General features: G+C 37.4%; 1 protein-coding gene and 1 pseudogene across 2 annotated transcripts in view; one reads left to right on the forward strand and one right to left on the reverse strand.

Annotated features, from left to right (window-relative positions):
* USP53 (ubiquitin specific peptidase 53) overlaps nucleotides 1-18,120 on the forward strand; it is a 69,946-nt gene that overhangs the window by 31,797 nt on the left and 20,029 nt on the right. For both annotated transcript variants that reach the window (XM_068543355.1, XM_068543356.1), the window contains 8 exons: nucleotides 4,276-4,389; nucleotides 4,787-4,869; nucleotides 7,125-7,230; nucleotides 7,825-7,971; nucleotides 8,770-8,919; nucleotides 15,373-15,535; nucleotides 16,031-16,183; nucleotides 17,527-17,673. In XM_068543355.1, the coding sequence (XP_068399456.1) occupies nucleotides 4,276-4,389; nucleotides 4,787-4,869; nucleotides 7,125-7,230; nucleotides 7,825-7,971; nucleotides 8,770-8,919; nucleotides 15,373-15,535; nucleotides 16,031-16,183; nucleotides 17,527-17,673 (1,063 nt within the window). The remainder of the gene's footprint in view (nucleotides 1-4,275; nucleotides 4,390-4,786; nucleotides 4,870-7,124; nucleotides 7,231-7,824; nucleotides 7,972-8,769; nucleotides 8,920-15,372; nucleotides 15,536-16,030; nucleotides 16,184-17,526; nucleotides 17,674-18,120) is intronic.
* Nucleotides 12,378-13,823, reverse strand: LOC137763870 (ornithine decarboxylase pseudogene; annotated as a pseudogene).

Genomic DNA, 18,120 nt, shown 5'->3' on the forward strand with positions numbered 1-18,120 from the left:
TAGTCTTTATTTTAAAGTCTATTTTGTCTGATATGAGAATTGCTACTCCAGCTTTCTTTTGATTTCCATTTGCATGGAATATCTTTTTCCATCCCCTCACTTTCAGTCTGTATGTGTCTCTAGGTCTAAAGTGGGTCTCTTGTAGACAGCATATATATGGGTCTTATTTTTGTATCCATTCAGCCAGTCTGTGTCTTTTGGTGGTAGCATTTAATCCATTTACATTTAAGGTAATTATCGATATGTATGTTCCTATTCCCATTTTCTTAAATGTTTTGGGTTTGTTTTTGTAGGTCTTTTCCTTATGTTGTGTTTCCTGCCTAGAGAAGTTCCTTTAGCATTTGTTGTAAAGCTGGTTTGGTGGTGCTGAACTGTCTCAGCTTTTGCTTGTCTGTAAAGGTTTTAATTTCTCCATCAAATCTGAATGAGATCCATGCTGGGTAGAGTAATCTTGGTTGTAGGTTTTTCTCCTTCATCACTTTAAGTATATCCTGCCACTCCCTTCTGGCTTGCAGAGTTTCTGCTGAAAGATCAGCTGTTAACCTAATGGGGATTCCCTTGTGTGTTATTTGTTGTTTTTCCCTTGCTGCTTTTAATATGTTTTCTTTATATTTAATTTTTGATAGTTTGATTAATATGTGTCTTGGCGTGTTTCTTCTTGGATTTATCCTGTATGGGACTCTCTGTGCTTCCAGGACTTGATTAACTATTTCCTTTCCCATATTAGGGAAGTTTTCAACTATAATCTCTTCAAATATTTCCTCAGTCCCTTTCTTTTTCTCTTCTTCTTCTGGGATCCCTATAATTTGAATGTTGTTGCATTTAATGTTGTCCCAGAGGTCTCTGAGACTGTCCTCAGTTCTTTTCATTCTTTTTTCTTTATTCTGCTCTGCAGTAGTTATTTCCACTATTTTATCTTCCAGGTCACTTATCCGTTCTTCTGCCTCAGTTATTCTGCTATTGATCCCGTCTAGAGTATTTTTAATTTCATTTATTGTGTTTTTCATCGTTCCTTGGTTCCTCTTTAGTTCTTCTATGTCCTTGTTAAATGTTTCTTGCATTTTGTCTATTCTATTTCCAAGATTTTGGATCATCTTTACTATCATTATTCTGAATTCTTTTTCAGGTAGACTGCCTATTTCCTCTTCATTTGTTAGGTCTGGTGTGTTTTGACTCTGCTCCTTCACCTGCTGTGTGGTTTTTTGTCTTCTCATTTTGCTTATCTTACTGTGTTTGGGGTCTCCTTTTCACAGGCTGCAGGTTTGTAGTTCCCGTTGTTTTTGGTATCTGTCCCCAGTGGTTAAGGTTGGTTCAGTGGGTTGTGTAGGCTTCCTGGTGGAGGGGACTAGTGCCTATGTTCTGGTGGATGAGGCTGGATCTTGTCTTTCTGGTGGGCACGTCCACGTCTGGTGGTGTGTTTTGGGGTGTTTGTGGCCTTATGATGATTTTAGGCAGCCTCTCTGCTAATGGATGGGGCTGTGTTCCTGTCTTGCTAGTTGTTTGGCATAGTGTGTCCAGCACTGTAGCTTGCTGGTCGTTGAGTGAAGCTGGGTCTTGATGTTGAGATGGAGATCTCTGAGAGATTTTTGCTGTTTGGTATTACGTGGAGCTGGGAGGTCTGTTGTGGACCAGTGTCCTGAAGTTGGCTCTCCCACCTCAGAGGCACAGCCCTGATGCCTGGCTGGAGCACCAAGAGCCTTTCATCGACACGGCTCAGAATAAAAGGGAGAAAAAATAGAAAGAAAGAAAAAGAATAAAATAAAGCTATTATAATAAAAAATAAGAAAAAAAATTATTAACAAATTTATTAAGAAAAAAATCTTTTTATTTTTTAAAAATAGATTTATTAATTTTTTATAATAAAAATAAGAAACAAATTATTAAGAAAAAATTTATTAAGAAAAAAATTTTAATTTTTTAAAATAAAAAATACGAAAAAACTTATTAAAATTTTTTTTAATTTTTAAAAATAGAAAATAAGGAAAAAATTATTAAGAAAACATTTATTGGGGAAAAAAAATTTTTAAGTTAAAAAAAAAAAAAAAAAAACCAAAACGGACGGACCTAACCCTAGTACTAATGGTGTAAGCAAAGCTATACAGACAAAATCTCACCCAGAAGCATACACATGCACACTCAGAAAAAAAGGAAAAGGGGGAAAATTAATATATCCTGCTCCCAAAGTCCACCTCCTGAATTTGGGATGATTCGTTGTCTATTCAGGTATTCAACAGATTCAGGCACATCAAGTTGTTTGTGGAGCTTTAATCCGCTGCTTCTGAGGCTGCTGGGAGAGATTTCCCTTTCTCTTCTTTGTTCGTACAGCTCCTGGCATTCAGCTTTGGATTTGGACCCGCCTCTGCATGTAGGTCGCCTGAGGGCGTCTGTTACCCACCCAGACAGACCGGGGCTAAAGGAGCAGCTACTTCGGGGGCTCTGGTCACTCGGGTTGGGGGGAGGGAGGGGTACGGATGCGGGGCGAGCCTGCGGCGGCAGAGGCCAGCGTGACGTTGCAGCAGCCTGAGGCGCGCCGTGCGTTCTCCCGGGGAAGTTGTCCCCGGATCACGGGAGCCTGGCCGTGGCGGGCTGCACCGGCTCCCGTGAGGGGCGGTGTGGAGAGTGACCTGTGCTCGCACACAGGCTTCTTGGTGGCGGCAGCAGCAGCCTTAGCGTCTCATGCCCATCTCTGGGGTCCACGCTGATAACTGCGGCTCGCGCCCGTCTCTGGAGTTCGTTTAGGTGGTGCTGTGAATCCCCTCTCCTCGTGCACTGGGAAACAAAGAGGCAAGAAAAAGTCTCTTGCCTCTTTGGCAGCTGCAGACTTTTTCCGGGACTCCCTCCCGGCTAGCTGTGGTGCGCTAACCCCTTCAGGCTGTGTTCATGCCGCCAACCCCAGTCCTCTCCCTGGGATCTGACCGAAGCCCGAGCCTGAGCTCCCAGCCCCCGTCCGCCCCGGCGGGTGAGCAGACAAGCCTCTCGGGCTGGTGAGTGCCGGTCGGCACCGCTCCTCTGTGCGGGAATCTCTCCGCTTTGCCCTCCTCACCCCCGTTGCTGCGCTCTCCTCCGTGGCTCCGAAGCTTCCCCCCTCTGCCACCCGTAGTCTCCGCCCGCGAAGGGGCTTCCTAGCGTGTGGAAACCTTTCCTCCTTCACCGCTCCCTCCCACTGGTGCAGGTCCCGTCCCTATTCTTTTGTCTCCTTTTTTTTTTTTCTTTTGCCCTACCCAAGTACGTGGGGATTTTCTTGCCTTTTGGGAGGTTTGACGTCTTCTGCCAGCATTCAGTGGGTGTTCTATAAGAGCAGTTCCACGTGTAGATGTATTTCTACTGTATCTGTGGGAAGGAAGGTGATCTCCGTGTTGTACTCTTCCACCATCTTGCCCAGACCCCTATGTTTTCTTTTTAAATGAACATCTTGAATGCTTAGCACACTTGCCATGTTGACTAAAATATAACAAAAACAACACACACAGTCATGAAATATGCTTTTCATACTTCTCATGTTTATAATTGCTCCATTGCTTAATATATAATTGGATATATTTTGTACAATACTGAACTTTATAGTCTTACTTTCACTTAAGTGAAGTATACTAATCCATGATATGATTATTCATGGGATATCTAGAAATCCAGGCTTAAATAATTGAATAGTTATAAATGTCCTGGGGCAGAGGAGGGAGAAGTTAACTAATTAAAATAATCCATTGGTTAAGCTTTGGTAAAAAGGATAATTTGTTAAAGAAATTAATACCCCGTATTGATCTATATTACAAATCCACACTTTCATAAGAAGTTTGTTGAAGAGCAGATTACTTGCATTCGGGTTGTTAGTGCAGGTATTATAAGCCTTTATCATTGATGTTTTGATTTAAGTTATATAGACTATCGAAATGATCCAAGTAGGATTTTTTTTAATTAATTGCTTTTTCTCAATGTGAGAATGCTGGGAACATAAGAAATCTTGTTTTCTAATATTAAATTCTAGATGTCAGCCACCATGAATTGATTTTTTAAATCTTTATTAAAATCATGTTACATTATAATGTTTTGCTAAAATTTTTTTAAAATCGAATGCTGCAAAAGGTGAATAATTGAGCAGCATTTGAAGGCTTGGTTAAAGAGGGAAGCTGAAAAGCTGACAATGTACATGGCACTTCTGAGGTTAACACTTTGGAAAATACTCAGGTTTTTCAATTTGTAAAGTTAAAAAGAGTTGTGTTTTGAAGTGTCCTATGCAAGATTTGCAACTCATTTGTCTTTTAATGTTTAAATTAGGAAAATATATTGGAGAGGATTCATTTTCACATAGTGCCAAGCAGAGATGCAGACATGTGTACCTCTAAATCTTGTATCACTCACCAGAAGTTTGCTATGACTCTGTATGAACAGGTGAGATGGCTTAACTATTTTATTAGAGACTGTATTTTTTTTTTTATAAATTTATTTATTTTATTTTTTTTTATTTATGGCTGCGTTGGGTCTTCGTTTCTGCGCGAGGGCTCTCTCTAGTTGCGGCGAGCGGGGGCCACTCTTCATCGCGGTGCGCGGGCCTCTCACCGTCGCGGCCTCGCTTGTTGCGGAGCACAGGCTCCAGACGCGCAGGCTCAGCGATTGTGGCTCACGGGCCCAGCCGCTCCGCGGCACGTGGGATCCTCCCAGACCAGGGCCCGAACCCGTGTCCCCTGCACTGGCAGGCAGACTCTCAACCACTGCGCCACCAGGGAAGCCCTAGAGACTGTATTTATGTTTTATGATTGATAAATTAGACGTGTATTTTTACCTGCAGTGTGTGTGTCGTAGCTGTGGAGCATCATCAGATCCTCTACCCTTCACAGAATTTGTGCGGTACATTTCTACAACAGCCCTATGGTAAGAACCTCTTAAAGCATATTTACCAAAGATGTTAGTCACGTATGTGATCACATTGAGCCTTTATTTTATGAAACTGTAACATCTATGAATATCTACTCTCTGAGAGTAACAAATGTGCTACCATCAGGGGTACTAAGGGATGTCTATCTCAGTTGTTTCTGACTTACCAAATATAGATGTCACTCAGTGAAATGTACAAAATATTAGTCAAAATGTATATCTATTTATATTTATAGCAAGTTTTTGAAACCGTGAAGGAGAGCTTAAAATGACAAGTTCGAGGGTAAATGGAATTGTACATGATTTCTTCATTTTTGCTAAGGTGTTACCTTTGTAGTGGCCATGTCTCCTGTTGGCTCCACCATGTCCCTGCGTAGTGATGGAAGCTAGGGTAAGCAGACAAGAAAGAAAAAAGTGAAAATAATCCTCTGTTAGGTTTATTGCATTTAAGGCCATAACATTCACCTGAAATAAAAATTTGCCATGCTTGTCTGTCCCCTCCCTCCCTAGCCGTGAAACATCAGCTTGGGGATCCAAAAATGATATCTAGACTTTACATAATAAGAGTTGTTTGAACACGGCAACAGGTATTTGAGAGTGTAAATATTTGATGTATGATAAACATTGAATGAGATCATAAATGTTTGCAGATACTTTAATACAAAAGTCGAAACATGGATCAATAATTATCAATCAGAATACATTAGTACAGCAGTTAGTTGCTAAATGCTACCAATATTTTTATCATTGCACAAAGTGAATATTAGGTGCTCATCCATTTCATTGTATTATTAAACTTCCTTGATTTATTTTGGATATAGCACATTGTTTCTTAAAGATCATTGAATATAGCAAGTTGGTAATTTGGATATATACAGAGTTGGGAAACATCGATTTAGAGGAACATTCTTTAAACTTCAGTCGGTTGTAGTCACTTTCATTCACTTTGTATGAAAAATAGGGTGGTGTTCGAATAAGGATAGACCACAAATTAAAAGCTGTAAAACTTTAAGTCTACTTTGAAACTCTTGTGTAAAATGACAGTGCTCTGAGACAGTATCTTAGGTAATAAGAATTAGAGTTCCATCAGTCTCTCCCTGGTCCACACCACGAATTGCGAAAGCCCAGAATTTGAATTCTAATTATAATCTCTCTTCTTTTTATTGGTGATAAGTATTGAATACCAGTTGTTCAATGCTTACTATGTTCCAGGCTTTACATAAATTGTTGCTTTTAGTCTTAACAAAAACTTTTGTTGATCAAGAAATAGGCTTAATATGATTAACCTGTTAAATGAATGAAGATTGAAACCCAGGTCTGGGTTCATTTCAGATTCAAAATGTATCTGGTTAACCACTACTCTGATGCTGTCAATTTTGTAAAAAACCATTATGTGCCTTTTGAATGAGCCTGTCAGATTTAGTGCTTTCTAGTCTACTTGTGAAGTGCTTTAGAAGAATTGGTACTTTTAGTTGTTATTGAATATTGTATATTATTTACCATTGAACTGTAAAATATATCCAGCACTAGGACAGTTAAAATTACTATTAAGTAAAACCAGAGCACCACGAATGGAAACTAGTAGGCGTATTGAGCTTACATTATATATCTTTTTGGAAATGTTTAAATAGTTGTTTAAAGATACTTAATACCTTGATATGTAAAAATTTGACTCTAGGAGAAGTTGGATACAAAATGGCACTGATACCCTGCCTAGACTCTAATGAAATGGTTAGTAGTCATAATAGGAACAAAAGGCACAAGCCTCGTTTAAGTAGCTTTGGTTGTGACTTCTGCATTAATCAGCAAAGGGCCCTTCTCTTAGCTGAAAATAACCTTGTTTATGGGAACTTTAGGCCAGAGAGGGAGCCTTTCCTAAAGTTTCTTGTTCTTGTTAGGCAAAAGTTTAAACTCAAGTCCCTGTTTGTTAAGTAATAATGTAAAAGAAACTGTTAACTTAGAATTACCTTCAGATGGAACATCTTACCTCATTCATCTAATTCCAAACAGTAGTATGATTTCATGTTATTTTATTCTGTTCTTGACCTAACTTTTTTCATCATAACCTGCGAAATATCATAATTTTTCATTTCATGGAAATTTACTTCATGGTTAATTTTTCAAAGAAAATTGTGTTTTAAGACAGAAAAAATGATCATACCTATATTGATAACTTAGTATTTTTGATGCAAATTTACTGGATATTTTTTAAGTTCATAGGCCAGATTTGGGACTGCTTCTTTCTTTTGTAGCAATGAAGTTGAAAGAATGATGGAAAGGCATGAACGCTCTAAGCCTGAAATGTTTGCAGAATTGCTGCAAGCAGCGAATACAACTGATGACTATAGGAAATGTCCTGTAAGTATAATTTGGAGAACACTAGTGTGCTTCTGTATTTGTAAATTTGAAAATAGACATTCAGAAATTACCATGCAAATATTAATTATATCTGGAATTAATTTGAAGAATTTATTTTTTCAGTGTTTTTTTAGGTAACTCTTTATACCCTGTGAGCTCTTATTTCTTTAAAAACTTGTAACACTGTGAAGGATTTAAGGTAGCATATGTTGATTAAGTTCTGAAGTCTATCATTTGACTAAAGAGAGAATCTTTTTTGTTTTTCTTTAAATAAACATTACAGATGGTATTAGTCTTCCCTCATGTAACATTATTAATGGCTTCAAGGGCTTTATATCTGCTTTTTTTAAGGTTGAATTCTTGTTTTAACAGATTTACGAAAATACCAAAGAAAAGTACTTTGATTAAAATAAACCTTATGTTTAATCAATAATTAAGACAAATACTTTGCTAGAAGTCTGTTTTAATATGCTGAAGAAATAAATTTCTGATACATGTTAAGATTGTTATTGCATAATACAAACTGTATAAGGCATTACCTGTGGTATATCTGTTTTGATAATTTCGAAAGTTGTCTTTTGTGTTTTTCTTTAGAGTAACTGTGGCCAAAAAATAAAAATTCGGCGTGTTTTAATGAATTGCCCAGAGATTGTTACAATTGGTTTAGTCTGGGACTCTGAGCATTCTGACTTGACCGAAGATGTTGTTCGGAATCTCGCAACACATCTTTATCTTCCCGGGGTATATCAACTCTTTTCTTTCTCTTCCTTTTTATTTTTAAATTCCTCTAAAACATCTTCATATATTATAAGGCACTTGTTTTTCAGAACTAAATTTTCTTTCTAAAGGAAATAATTTGCAGATGTAACTCTGATAAAGTTAATCAAATCAGGCTAACTGGAATGCCTTTCTTGCTTAGACTAGGAATGGCTTTCACTTACAAACTAAACCATCACGTGCTCTATCCCTGTATCACTAGAGTGATGATGATATGATACTATATGCGTGTGTGTATGTGTTTGTGTGTGTATGATAATGATTATAAATATAAATATTAAGCTAGAAAAATTTAAGATTTAAAATTCATCTACAGCTCTGATCTCTTAATATGCTTTTTACTATCTTAATATATTTTGAATTGGTTTATATTACAATTAAACTTTTAAATAGTTATCTTGAGGTAGTATGTTTAATGTATGTTAAAATATGTGATTCAATCATGAATTATCAGGAAATGTGTAATTTACCTCACATTTTGAGTTTATGTATGTAAAGTGTCAATTCTGTGTTAGAGATACTGTGCTAATAAACTAAGTTGTAGTAAATACATTTTATTGGACTTAATGTTTCTTGTGGACTAATTGAAAGTAGTAATTCTGTTAACAGTGCAATGTGGTGTCTTTAGTACTAATATAATATCAGTTTGGGGCAGTATGCATGAGAAATATTTTTCATGGAGAATCAAATGCATGACTCTTCAAATAATTGTTCCTTATTTTAAAAAAGATACAATATTAAATATACATTATTTTTAAACAGCTTTTTTATAGGGTTACTGATGAAAATGCCAAAAATAGTGAACTTCACCTTGTTGGCATGATTTGCTACACTAGCCGACATTATTGTGCCTTTGCTTTTCATACCAAGAGTTCCAAATGGGTATTTTTTGACGATGCAAATGTGAAAGAGGTAAGTGACGCTTTGCTAACTGGAATATTTATTGTGATTTTTACTTTTCAGGAATAAATGATATAATAATGAAATAATTATATAAAATTATTATATGTAAGTATATAAAATAGTAATAAGTGAATTTAATTACAGTAGCATCATTAAAGCCCTCCAGTATTAAAAATTAGAAAGCCAAATAGATGAAGCAACTACTTTAGACACCGGATGATAGGCAGTTGAACAGAAAAAAGGGAAACCAACAAGATGAACCCTACACTGATCCCTGCCTACTGCCTAGAGGTAGTTTCTGGATTGCAGTGCAGCGAGGGAGAACCCAAACAAAGCCTAGTAGTCTCACTGAGTTGAGGAAACCGAAATTAGAGTTCAAGGAGGCCAAGATGGCTAAAATTTGCTGGACAGATTACCAGAAAGAAAGCTGCACAGAGGGAAAGTTCTGGAGATCGGCAGAGGGATTCCCTTTAATCTTTGGCTGAATAGTGATCCACCATGTGTAGGGTAAACAAGCACAAGGTGGCAGAAGGGACCACTGGAAAACAATTCCCTAAACTCATACAGGGCTAGAATAGTTTGCATCCGTACTAGCAAGAGTGGGTACACAGGACATCAAGTTGAATCCTCAGAAAAATATCACCTTAGTAGTGGGGCTAAATTATTCCTAGACTGAAGATTGCTCTGCACCTGATATAAAAAGCTTAAAATGATGCCTTCAAAGGACCAAGCTGATACCATATAACATAATATAACACATAACTACATGTCAACAATTTAAAAGGAAAACAAAATAGTTCAATAGCCAAAAATGTAGAATGCAGTGAAATTTCAATATGCCATTTCAAAATAGCATTCAGTAAAAAATTACCAAATATACAAAGAAGTAGGAAGACATGACCCATGCCCTGAAGGAATATCAGTAACAACAGACCTTCTCTGCCATTTCATTTCTTCAAATCACATGATATGGGGTGAGCAGGCAGAGTAGGGAAAGGGAGCACACGTTCCTTTCTCTCAGAAACTTCATCATCAGCACCTCAAAAACAAGGGTTCATACTAACTGATCTCGGAGGTCAGTTCCAGGCCAGATCTGATATTAAATTGCCTTAGGAAAAAAAAAAGACCAAAAATGACAGAAGTAGAAATATCAGATAAGAAGGTTAAAACTGCTGTTTGGCTATAGAGAGATTTATTAGATAACAGTCAGTAAACATGGACCATAAAACTAGCTGATAAATTGGACTTTATCAAAACTTTTGCTCTTCAGTAAGGTACTGTTAGGAGAATGAAAAGACAAACCATAGACTGGGAGAAAATATTTGTCAAGCATATATCTAATAAAGGCTATATTCAGAATATATAAAGAACTCTCTTTTTTGTTTAAATTTATGTATTTATTTATTTTTGGCTGCATTGGGTCTTCGTTACTGCGCGCAGGCTTTCTCTAGTTGCGGCGAGCGGGGGCCACTCCTCATTGTGGTGCGCAAGTTTCTCATTGCGGTGGCTTCTCTTGTTGCAGAGCACGGGCTCTAGGCGCATGGGGTTCAGTAGTTGTGGCATGCGGGCTCAGTAGTTGTGGCTCACAGGCTCTAGAGCGCAGGCTCACTATTTGTGGCGCATGGGCTTAGTTGCTCTGCGGCATGTGGGATCTTCCCGGACCTGGGCTCGAACCCGTGTCCCCTGCATTGGCAGGTGAATTCCCAACCACTGCGCCACCAGGGAAGCCCAAGAACTCTTAAACTCAATAATAAAAAGACAAATCAGTTAAAAAGTGGGCAAAAGATTTGGACAGTTCACCAAAGAAGATATATGAATGGCCCTTGAAATGATATTCAGTACATCATTAGGCACAAAGGAAGTACAAATTTGATTCACAATGAGATTGCATTACTCACCTACTAGAATGCCTAAAATTAAAAAGACTGACCATACCAAGAGCTGGCAAGGACTCTCGTGAGGCTGATGGAAACACAAAATTAAACAATCACTTTAGAAAACAGTTTGTCAGTTTCTTATAAATTTAAACATATACTTATCATACAACCTAGCAATTCCACTCCTATGAAAGCATGTATCCATACATAATTTGTACATCAGTGTTCATAGTAGTTTTACTCATAGTGACCAAAACTGGAAACAACTCAAACGTCTTTCATCAGGTGAATAGATAAAGAAGTTGTACAACCATACAATGGAATATAATAATCAGCAATAAAAAGGAATGAACTAGTGATACATGCAACAATGTAGAAAAATATCAAAAGCATTGCGCTAAATGAAAGAAGTGAGACACAAACAGCTAAATAACATGATTCCACTTACATGAAATTCTAGAAAAGGAAAAAACAAAGTGACAGAGTAGACCATTGGTTGCCAGGCATTGCAAAGGGGTACAGGGAAAGTTTTGGAAGTGAGGGTTACATGATTGTAGACATTTATCAGAACTCACTGACTGGTACAGTGTAATTGGATGGTTTTATTTTATTAAATTATACTCAATAAAGCCAGTGAAAAAATTTGGAAATTCATATTCTAAAGTCCACACTTTGCTTGAATTACTTAGTACTTTGATATGGCAGTTTATTAAGAAGTTCCATCTTGAGTCAGTATGCAGCAACATTTTGGCACTCCTATTTTGCATCCTCATAGTTTAAATTGTCAAAATTTGAAGGAAGAACTGGGTAATCACTCTCTGAGTTTCAGGTTTGTTTTGTTTTCAAACTACTCTAGTTCTTTGGGTATCTCAGAATCCCAGGTAAAGAGGGTAAACAGCTAAAAATGTGTAATTTGAACAAACTCCTCAGAAATTTTTTTAAAGACCCATTCCTTCTCTAATAAAAAGCTAATATTCTAGAATGCTTTGTTTTTTGTTTCATTGGCTTTGTTTTGTTTTTAAATGAACTTTATAGAGGTATAATTTACAAACATTAAAATACACCCATTCTAAGTATATAGTTTGGATTTTGACAACTGTATACATGCCTGTGTAACCTCCACAATCATTGTATAGAACATTTTCATCACTCCAGAAAATCCTGTCATGTCCCTTTACTGTCCCCAACCCTGGGTCCCAGGAAATCATTGATCTCATTCTACAGTTTATGTGAATGGTCTCTTACAATAGACATTCTCTGTGTTTGGCTTCCTTTGCTAGGCATAATATCTTTTTTTTTTTTTTTTATGTCAAGATACTTCATTTATTTTAAAACAGGTCACAACACTAAGCTTCTGGCCCATTCTGCCAATGCACAAGCTACAAATGCTTGCTCAGCAGTTGAGGGGCACACTTTAGTAGCATGTTTGAAAAGTCAGTAAAAATCCATGTAAAACAAATATTCAAATAGTTTCCATAGGAACACAGATAAGTGTGACCCCATCACTTAGTCTTACACATCGTTGCATCTGTGCCAACCCTATTCACATAGACATCTCAAAACTGGCAGAAATTAAGTTAAATGGTCCCCCCCAAACCCTTAAATCAAGCTAAACTCACAGTTAACAGCTACAAGAATGGTATCTACACATTAATACAAGCTGAAGCACAGGCTTCTGGGTGCTGTTTCATTCCACTCTCCCAAGCACAGGACACAGGCAGAGCGCCAACATCCTGCTCCTCTACTCCGAGTGGGAAGTCGTGGTTCTGGATTTGCTGCATCAGTTGCCATGTTGGCCCTGACGTCACATAGTAGATGGTCAGTCTCTGGAATCCACTGAAAGTAGAAGCAGCAGCGACAGTGTAAGCACCCATGTTTTCAAAGAACATCCAATCACCCACATGCATCTTGGGCAAGTTATAGCGTTCAACAGTGCAATCCAGGCCATCACATGTCGGTCCCCAGATGCTACATGAATAATACTTCTTATCTGGTTTGGGTCTCTTCTGCAGAAGAGGCTTCACGTGTGCATGATCGAAGAGGATGCAGTTGAATGATCCATATACTCCATCATTCACATAATACATAAATGTCTGTTCACTCAACTCATCTTCATCATCAGAGCCTGTCTGTTCCTTTAATACGAGTTTTTTGGCAATGATATTAATTGCTAGCGTGAAAGCTGATGCAACATAGTATCTTCCTGGCTCAGCTATGATTCTCACTCCAGAGTCTAATGGAAAATACTTGTCCAACGCTGGGTTGATTACACTGGTGATCTCTTCAAATTTAAGCTTTACATCCTCGGATCCAGGAAAGCCACCACCAATGTCAAGCAGATACATGTTGAAACCAACCTCAGCTCGCATGTCAAAGACACAGCGGGCATCAGAGATGGCCTGCATGAAGGTCCCTGGATCAGTAGAACCACTTCCCACGTGGAAGCTGAGACCAATGACATCAATAGCTAGCTCTTTCGCCCGTTCCAGAAGAAGCCTGCTGGTTTTGAGTGTGGCACCAAATTTGACACTGAGGCTATAGACTGCTTTGGAATCATCCGTGGCAATCCGCAAAACCAACTTGGCCTTTGGATGTGCCCTGGCAACTTTCATCAACTCAACTTCACTATCAAAAGTCATCGTCTGGACTCCATTATTGGCAGCGTATTTAATCTGATACACTTGTTTAATAAGGATTTGTGTAGAAAATCCTCTCAGGAGGCACCCCGAGACTCTGCGCCAACTGGATTTCAGTGTTGCTGGCACAGTCAAATCCTGTCCCTATGGCAGCTAGGGTCTTCACTATGGTTCTGCTGTTACTGCATTTGAGTGCATAAAAGGGGGTGACCCGAGGAAGAGCTTTAAACCATCTCAGATGTTTCTTTAGAATGTCTCCCAGGTCCGCAACATAGAAGGCATCCTTATCGTGAGAAGAAGAAACTTCATTAATTTTTTGGTCCAGAATGTCCTTGGCAGTAAAGCCTTCATCCGAGAAATGGCAGTCAAACTCTTCATTACTAAAGTTGTTCATGGTTTCTTGATATCTTTATGGGAAGCTAAGAGATGAAATTTAAAGAAATTATGCCAGCTCTTCACAAAGGCAATTCTCCAGGAATTCCAAGTCCCACTGAAGATGCATGTGCCCTCGGTGCAGCAGTGGAAATATTCTGACAACGCACAACCTGCTGTCCACCTTAGAGCGCATGGGCGCCGCGGGCAGACCCCATGGAGACGAGATGCCGCCGGCGCCGAGCGAGCAGGACCGCCGGCTGCCCCGCCGGGGTCCCTGCCGCCCCCGTCACCCGCCTCGCTCCCTCCCGCGGAGAACCGCCGGCCTGAGGTGGCGCCGGAGCTCTGGCAGAGGGGCGGAGCGGCGGCGGAGCCTAAAGGGACTGACGGGCATAATATCTTTTAATACTCGTTCATGTTGTGTGTATCAGTGCTTCATTTTTATTGTTGTGTTACATTTTATGACTGTGTAACAATTTATCCATTTACCTTTTGAGGTATGAACAGTCTTTGTGTGAACATATTATTTTCTATTACACTCAGATAATACCCAGAAGTGGAATTTCTGGGTTGTACAGTAAGTGTATGTTAAACTTTACAAGGAACTGGCAAATTGACCTCCAGAGCAATTGCACAATTTACATTCCTGCCAGCAGTGTACTGGGAGTTCCAGTTGCTCCACATTTTTAGCAGCACTCCACGCTGGTAGTCATCCTAACGTTACCCCTTCTAGTGAATGTATAATGTTAGCTCACGGTGGTTTTAATTTGCATTTCCCTTATGATTAATAATGTTTTGAGTATCTTTTCATGTGCTTATTGGCCATTCTTATGTCTTTTTTGGTGAAGTGTCCAGATGTGTTGTACATTTTTCAAATTGGATTATCTTATTAATGAGTTATAGTAATTCTTTATTCTGCTCACCAGTTCTTTATTAGATGTCTGTGGCTTTTTTATTTTTTTCCTCCATTTTCTTAATGGTGTCTTTCAAAGAGCAGAACTTATTAATTCATTTTGATGAAGCCCATTTTATAATTTTTTCTTCTGTGATTTGTTTGATGTCCTATCTAAGAAATTTTTACCTTCCCCAAGTTTGTTAAAATTTTCTCTTTTGTTTTCTTCTATAAGCTTTGTAGGTTTTTTAAGACTCGTTCTGAGTTAATTTTTGTGCTTTTAGTGGAATGGTGTCAAAGTTCATTTTTTCATACGGCCATCCAGTTGTTCCAGCACCATTTGTTGAATAGACTCTTATATTTCCCCATTAAATTGCTTGAAGTTTTTGTCAAAAGTCAATCAACATGTATGAACAAAGCCTTTAAAAATTTGATAATCTAGATCTTGATATAGAAAGTGTACACTCTTGCTCATCAGTTTTTCAATGATGTTTATATGATTTTTATCTAGACTAGTTACTAAATAAAATAAAATTAATCATATAGTATGATGAACAGTTGAACTGCTAGTGTCTGAGTGTCTTTAAAATTTTTTAATATACAAAGTAATTCAGTCTCTGCCTCTTCATGTAACACATTGATTACAAGGTTTTGTTTTGTTTCTATTCATTTGTAATTTTTTAAGGTTGGAACTAGATGGAAAGATGTGGTCTCCAAGTGTATCCGATGCCACTTCCAACCACTGCTTTTGTTTTATGCAAACCCAGATGGCACAGCAGTTTCCACTGAAGATGCGCTCAAGCAGATCATCAACTGGTCACATCATAAATCCGTTGCAGAAAATATAGGTAATTGTTTAAAAGTTCTTTTTAGTGTTTTTCTGTTATCACAATCACACTAGGAATACTAATATACTGAATATGAAATGAATGTTGAGGATAATCTCAAAATTTAGTTTCAGTAAAGTGGAGTTCAGGAAAATTCTAATACTTAGAGTTAGTCTTTATAAAGAAACCTTTCCTCATTTGTGGCCTCAGAAGCACCTTCAGCAGCCACCCACGACTATGGTCACACAAACACAGGAGGGGATACTTGGCTGGTAGCTCTTACTAGCAGTAAATATTGAGATTTAAAGTGAGTTAGTACACTGGAAAAGTCCAAAGCAGCGAGGCCATTTTTGAATGCCTTACAAAGCGTGTAGAAGTCCTTAAAAGATGTCAGTCCTCTAAGTTTTTAAGTAATTTTCTCTATATTATTAAAAATGTCTGAAGAGATGATTCAAATTTCTCTTCTGCTGGTGGAGAGGAGGAAGGGGATTATACATTTTTGTTGGTCTTTTTAAGGATGTGAAAAGCCCTCAATTCATAAGTCGGAGAATTCAAAAGAAAATGGATTTGGTGATCAGACAAAACAGAGAGAAAATCAAAAATTTCAAGCAGATAGTATTTCATCATTTAATCGGAGCCACATTCAAACAAGTGGCAGTAGAGGAACAGGTATGTATTTAAATTGTCATTTTTACATTGTCCTTGAATAGTTAAGCTTTCCCCTCTCTTCATAGTTAAGCTTCCCTCTTTCTTCACTTACTGAATCTGTAATTCTTGTTAAGGACCAAGAGGAGAGTCCTTAACTAGCTTTCCTTGGCCATGAAGAGAAAATAAAAAGTAGAAACAAAATTTTGTATTTTGACTTAAGCATTTCTCCGAGACCTATAGTTTTATTTGAACAGTTTGATGCAACTAGTGTTTGAGTTTCTCCATGTACTCAAGGCTGTACATAGTAGGGTGGAGGCAACCTGGACTGTCACCAGAGAAAGCTGTGATATGGCCTTTCTTCAAGGAGTTAATTGTTAACTTGTAGAGGAAAAACATTTAGTTAATAATTTGGCTCATATGCCAAAATTAAATGTAGTATTAGTGAATGCAACAGAAGTTTGAAGTTACTATAGTTGTAGTTTATTTTTAACCTCATTTTTATTCAACTCTCTCTTGTTATTATCATTCCACAACTTTAATTTTCACAATCCAAGATCTGTGATTAGGGTCCAACATGAAACAGTCACAGCATGATGTACAGTTATGGTTTAGAAATATGCAAAACTCTAATCGGGTGGACGTTGAGGATGATATTGTAAGGAACTTTTAAATATATTAATGAAATAATGTCTAACCCTAAAAGTAACCCATTTAATCAAGGGTGATAAGATTCAGAATTAACAATTACCATTTACGATAAATGCTTTTAGAAGTTCTTAATGGAACTTTTTCCATTTTATGTATTATTGATACTCTTAGATTAAGCCATTATCTATTTTTCAAAGATACCTACTTTTACTAGAAACTGTGTATGTGTTTAAGAACACAAACACTGGAGCCAGGCAATTTGTGTTAATAATCCTGGTTCTACATGTACAAGCTATGTGAACTTGGGCGAGTTCTTAACTTCTCTGTGCCTCTGTTTCCAAATCCAAAATGAAGATAGTAATTGTACCCACCTCAGAGAAGTATTGATAAATGAGTTTAGACACTTAGAATAGTGCCTGACACATACTGACCACTCAGTTACCTTTAGCTCTCATTATTTCAAGAAAAGTTCTCTTGTTTTCCTTTACATTCGCTGTAGAGCTATACATGAAGTTTTAAAACACAGCTTGCATCTCTAGTGTCAGCATAAATCACATTGAGTTTTTAGTTAAGCATAAAAATGATTTCATTGTATAGTTTAATCTGTATTTTGTTAATATATAGCATCTTAAATTTTAATATAGTTCAGTTTGTACTTTTATTGAGCAATTTGACAAATGATCTGTATCATTATTAAAGAATGGTTTCTTTTACAGTTAAGTCAAGTCACAATGATCAAAGGGAAAAACTAAAAGACATTTCCAGAGAATGTGCTCTAAGAGCCATCGAACAGAAAAACTTACTTTCCTCACAAAGGAAAGATTTGGAAAGGGGACAAAGAAAAGATTTGGGCAGACATAGAGGTAACTTAAGAACTTACAGCATTCATTGGAAAAGGGGCAGCTGAAATCTTATTTTAAAGCTAAGTTTTATAATTTAATACAATTTAATATAATTTCTTTATATATTATATATATTTATTTAGATATTATGTATCTTAGTATGATTTCTTTAATATACCTATTAAACCTATAAATGTAAAGTTTTCCTAGTTCTTATTCAATTCTAGCCTGGAATACTTGTGTTTTTTATGTTTCAACTTTACTTTTAACTATAAATTCAATTCACCCATATGGTACATTCAAATAATAAGGAAGGTTATAAAATTAAGTGAAAAGAACTTCTTTTCCTACAACCCTTGACCTTCACTCTGTTCCACTGTTAATAGTTTCCAGTTCATTATGAGCATGTCTTACTTTTTATGGTTTTATGCTCTTTTCTTTATGGACATAGCATAAGTTAACTGATAT

Source organism: Eschrichtius robustus, chromosome 4, assembly GCF_028021215.1.
Source record: "Eschrichtius robustus isolate mEscRob2 chromosome 4, mEscRob2.pri, whole genome shotgun sequence".
NCBI lineage: Eukaryota > Metazoa > Chordata > Mammalia > Artiodactyla > Eschrichtiidae > Eschrichtius > Eschrichtius robustus.